General features: G+C 44.8%; 1 protein-coding gene across 1 annotated transcript; it reads right to left on the reverse strand.

Annotated features, from left to right (window-relative positions):
• Nucleotides 1-1570: 1570 nt before the first annotated feature.
• Nucleotides 1571-4980, reverse strand: LOC103768762 (the record flags this gene model as incomplete). Its single annotated transcript, XM_008935915.1, has 3 exons — nt 1571-1720; nt 3091-3186; nt 4830-4980. Coding segments are annotated over 3 exons (336 nt in total), but the record flags the coding sequence as incomplete, so codon positions are not given.
• Between the last annotated feature and the right edge of the window lie 772 nt (nt 4981-5752).

The raw sequence follows: 5752 nt of genomic DNA on the forward strand, positions 1-5752 counted from the left end.
GATCACTGCAGCTCAGGCTGCCTCCAGGCTTGATGTCCCCAGTTACCTCACTTGCACTGGTGACTATCAGGTCCACTCTCACATCCCCTCTGGCAGGGCTGACTATTACCTGGTTTAAGAAGTCATCCTCCATGCTGCCCACTCCTGGAGACTCCTCTCCTGGATCACCTACAGCTCACTGTGCTACTTTGCCAGCAGATGGCTGAAGTCCCTCAGCAGGACGAGACCCTGTGAGTTCAAAGCCCCCTGGAGCTGGACTACGCGGCTGAAGTCCCCCAGCAGGATGAGACCCTGTGAGCTCAAAGGCCCCTGGAGCTGGACTAAGGCTTTGGCAATACGCTCCCCTCAATCAGGTGGCCTGTAGCAGACACCAACCACAAGGTTCCCTTTGTTGCCTCAGTCTCTAGTTCTTACCCATAAGCTTTTGACCTGCTTGTGGCTATTCTTCAGGGACAGCTTTTCACACGCTATTCATTTTTTGACGTAGAGGGCTATGCCTCCACCCCTCCTTCCTCAGCTGTCTCTTCTGAACAGCCTGCAGCCATCAACTGCCATACTGCAGTCATGGGATTCATATCCCACCAAGTTTCAGTAATGGCAACCAGGTTGTAGGTTTCTAGCAGCACAGTGGCTTTGAACTCCTCCTGCTTGTTGCCCGTGGGGTTGTATTGGTGTAGAGACACTTCAGCTGGGCTTTGGCCATGTCACCTTCTCAGAGGAACACCTCTTTGCACCTTTGAGGTATTTCACCAGTGTTTCCCCGTTGGCTCCTATTACCTCAGGAGCCCCTGGCTCAGCTCTGTAGGACTTCAGTGTGTTGCAGTGTACGCAGCACACCTCAGAGGAATGGGTTGAGGGCCCTGCCCTAACTAGCACCCTGTCCCTCTAACTACAGCGTGTCATCCCACAGCTTGTCACGCTCTGTAGGACTTCAGTGTGTTGCAGTGTACGCAGCACACCTCAGAGGAATGGGTTGAGGGCCCTGCCCTAACTAGCACCCTGTCCCTCTAACTACAGCGTGTCATCCCACAGCTTGTCACAGGCAAGCCCTGCATTATCCCCCTCCCCCCTTCAAATCTAGTTCAAAGCTCATAAGGCTATTAAAAAACAGAGCTGAATACACACCAAGAACTTCAACTTCTAAACCAAATGGACTCACGGACTCTGCAATAGCAGAGTTCTCTGTTCTTTCTAAAAAACATTTGCCTGAATTTTTTAATTTTTTTATTTTTTTTTAATTTACACTGATGACAATCCCATAATCTTCCTAGAAATCTTACCAAGCCCCTAATTACTTATTATTAGGATTTTTTTTCGAAACTCCAAATGTTTCAGAAGCAGAAGTTGTAAAGTTTTATCCTGGATGATTTATCCCAAATGACACAGGAAGTTACTGAAAATCCAGAACACCACAACCCTGTCCCACCAGACAATGCCTCAGAAGTACATGTTAGGGCATTATAAAGCATCATCCAAAGGTATTGAGAGAGGGGTTGAGTCAGGGATGGAATAAGAAAAAATGCCGGAGGGAAAAAAAAAATCCATTTTCTTTTCTGACCTTTTTCTTTTCAGGAGATGTGTGGTTACTTTTGTTGTTCTCCCCTTCTGCTTCCCTATCACAGGTGAGGGGGTCACGACCAGGGTCCAGTTTCTGCCCATTCCCAGGCTCCTGCTCCAAAGGCCTCCATCCTGTGAGATTGACTCCAGCTGCACACCACAGCTACGTAACAGAAACAGAATCTTAAAAAAAAGAATTCTGGGGGCTCCAGGGTCTCTCTGAATTCAGGAACCAGTGTGGAGAACTGTGGACACGTGCCAAACACCTAAAATATTTAGCTGGAAACAACAGATCTTGTTGATTTCTACCAGAAGACGCAGTCACATTGGATGGAGGTAAGATAAAAGTCTTCTGTAAACCAGCAAATATAACTGTTTTTTTAACAGATGTGACTGAAAGACTTAAAGAAAATAAAGATAGTAGATCAGCTGCATAACTGAAAACAGGCTTCTGAAATGTCCTCAGTTTCTGACCCTGGGCTCCTAAGTCACTGCAGCAAAGCAAGCAGGACATGGCAGATACTTGGCTGAGGACAGACATTCAGTGCACTCCTATGTCCTAGTCGCCCCTCCCACCCCACTATTCTTCTCCTCACACTCCTTTGCCCAAAAATCAGTGTTCGTCTGATCTTAGAGAGCTATTTAAAGAACTAAAGCAGGAAAAAATGAAATAAAAAAAAAGAAAAAAAAAGAAAAAAAAAATCTGCTGGTTTAGCTTTCCATGTAAGAAGTGTAGAGTAAAAGAAGCACTCTGCATATTTTCTGAAAACAAATTTAGCTAACCTCCTATGAGCTATTTCCAGACATTTTTTTAGGACAATGCTGGGAACAGGACTACAGAAACAAACATTGGATTTATCCAAAATTATAAAGGAAAAGTCCTAAACAGAATATTATCCAAAGATCAAGCCAATCTTCTAGAAACAGCTGTGTAAGAATTTACTTACAACTTAAACATTTGAATAACATCTAAAAATCAGCTCTGAATAAAGTTAATGACAAACTGCTTATTTCAAAACACCTAGTTATAGCAGATAAATGTGCTACCTACAGAGATGCCACCTCTTCTCAACCACAATTCCATTCCAAATATTCTAATACTGATACACACAGCTTCACAAAGATCTGCTCTAGATAATTTTGGCTTGCTACCATTGAATCCCAGTCAATAATGGAATCTAAAAAAGAGTAATGAAATGCATTTTTACTTTCACCTGCTCTTTTTCATAAATTTTATGCTGTTTTGTATTATACCCTAAAGAGTCTTAGCAAAAAAAGCATAACATGTAAAACAGAAGCATGGGACTTGGCAAACACAATCAGCTGAGAATTATGTCCTTGTAGAGAGAAGTACTTTGTCCTACCTACACAAGAAACCACCATTCCAAAAAATGAAGTTGAAGATGAATTTCTAATATATAATGTAAAAAACCCCACAGATTGTTGTTAAAAATTGCCCGTTAACAAGTAAAATTCTCTGCTTATTCCACGTGCCCTTTTTCTGGATGGCAATGGTATGCAGAGACAACACACCTTCATGGTCGGGTCCTTCTCTACTAGTGGGCGGCAATAGACAGGCACAGGGACGTTTTTCATACGAGTGTCCTCCTGACCACCATTGGGACTCAGCTGGGGGGAAAGATAAAAAAAGACAGTACAAAGACAGAAACGCCGGGCTACTGTAAGACAGATGTAACCAATATGGCACCATCAGACTTAACACTCTCAGAGACGGGTGCTGCTGAGGCCTCATCTCACATCTTGTATGAAACAGAGTTGGCACAGGGATGGGAGCAGCCCACCCAGAGCCTGCCTCTCTCACTGTCATGCTGTGCCCCAGCTACGGCCAGCTCAGGCTGTACACCGCACTGCTGGTGGAGAAAGAGTTGTTATTGGATGCTCCCTCCAGAGAAGTCTGAACACTGTCACTCCTTCCCATCACAGCCTGAAACTCACCCACTTTCAAGTCACACTGCAAGACTTCTTCCTTTCAAGTGCTCTCTAGACCAGTTAAATGAATAACAGGCCAACAAAGGAGGCTGATGACATATGATTTGCATTACTTCTGTGGAGAACTGGGAGAAAACTGTACTGCATTTGTTTTTTAACAAATTTTTTTAACTGGTAAAATTCTCAGAGCAGAAATGCAGTATCTAATGTTCAAGTCTAAGTATAACAACAAAGGAAATAAAACCATGTACTGGGCTCTGGACAAAAGTTTTAGTTACTCCTGGTTTAGGGCAGGTTCTCAGCACCATGCAGAGGAATGCCTTCTCCACTAACTTTGCTGGAGACACAGAAAAAATTAATTTGATCTGTGCCTACAGCTGTCACACAAGTAAAAGATGTATATGATACCTCTAAATGAAATATAGAATTATTTCAGCTGGAAAAGACCTTTAAAATCATCGAGTCTAACCATTAACCTCACTCTACCTGGTCCACTGCAAAACCATGTCCTTAAGCACCTCGTCTACACATCTTTTAAATACCTCCAGGCACGATGACTCCACCACCTCCCTAGGCAGCCCGTTCCAATGCCTGACAATCCTTTCAGTGAAGAAGTTTTTCCTAATATCCAACCTAAACTTCTCCTAGTGCAATTTGAGGCTGTTGCCTCTTGTCTTATTGCTTGTTCCTTGGGAGAAGAGACCAACCCCACCTCCCTCCAACCTCCTCTCAGGGAGCTGTGGAGGGATATTTAAGGACTAAGGCTACCACAGTGGGACAATTAGGTCTTCACTGACTTCACTGCGAGGGACGACGTCCCCTCAGCCTGTCTGGAGAGTGGTCCCTACCTGCTTGTACTTGGCTGGCAGGCTCCAGCCGCAGGCCTGGAGGCGGCCCGCATTATTTCAGCTGGAAAAGACCTTTAAAATCATCGAGTCTAACCATTAACCTCACTCTACCTGGTCCACTGCAAAACCATGTCCTTAAGCACCTCGTCTACACATCTTTTAAATACCTCCAGGCACGATGACTCCACCACCTCCCTAGGCAGCCCGTTCCAATGCCTGACAATCCTTTCAGTGAAGAAGTTTTTCCTAATATCCAACCTAAACTTCTCCTAGTGCAATTTGAGGCTGTTGCCTCTTGTCTTATTGCTTGTTCCTTGGGAGAAGAGACCAACCCCCACCTCCCTCCAACCTCCTCTCAGGGAGCTGTGGAGGGATATTTAAGGACTAAGGCTACCACAGTGGGACAATTAGGTCTTCACTGACTTCACTGCGAGGGACGACGTCCCCTCAGCCTGTCTGGAGAGTGGTCCCTACCTGCTTGTACTTGGCTGGCAGGCTCCAGCCGCAGGCCTGCAGGCGCCCGTCGTCGTTCCGCACGTGCTCCCGGACCTGGCGGTACTGCTCCCGCTTCTGCTCGCGCCGCGCCGACGAGGTGCAGTCGCTGAGGAGAGAAGCAGCAGTGGCACTTCTCAAGCCATTGAAAACAGAAAAGCAGTTCAGAACAGAAGCTGCAGGTAAGGGAGTGTCGTCATAGCAGGGGGAGGAAACAAAAAAGCAAACCAAATCCATCTTTGAAAAGAGACAGGAAATCAGAGAGAGAAGAACGCTGTTAAGAAGCAGACACAAGCATCCCTAATCTCCAGCTCCCTGTTACCTGTGCAATGTGGCAGGCCAAACCACTGCCATCTCCATGTCAGTGTGCCAAGAGCCCTTCAGAAACAGGAAATCAACTTTCCATAAGACCTATGAAGCTGTGAGATTACACCAATTTTTGCTTAGCTGTTAAAATCTACTGATTTAATGTCTCCATCAGGAAGGCATTTTGAGTTCTGCCCCTTCTCATTATCATAGATTATTTATTTTTCTGCTCATTTTAAAGCTTTCTCTGCTGACGAGGACATACTCACTAACTGCTGTTCAAACTGCTGGTTTCATCAAAACAACTCCAGCTTTACACTGGCAAAGTTTAAAAGCAAAATTGATCTATGAGCTCTTAAGATACATTTTAAGGCTGTTGGAATATCAGTTCCAGCTCTCAATAGGTTTTTAAAGTATCAGTTCAAGGTATAAACAACATCAGCAAAACATCCAGCCCAAAACAAAAAACCCTACGTGCACAGACACATCATGACATATATACTTAAAACAAAACCAGCCCCACGCTAAAACAAAACGCTTTCCTGCACATGCTTCCTCTCCTATGGAAAGGATGAAAGAACAAACAGCTTCTGACAGTG

Source organism: Merops nubicus, unplaced genomic scaffold, assembly GCF_000691845.1.
Source record: "Merops nubicus isolate BGI_N331 unplaced genomic scaffold, ASM69184v1 scaffold36432, whole genome shotgun sequence".
In the NCBI taxonomy this organism is placed as follows: domain Eukaryota; kingdom Metazoa; phylum Chordata; class Aves; order Coraciiformes; family Meropidae; genus Merops; species Merops nubicus.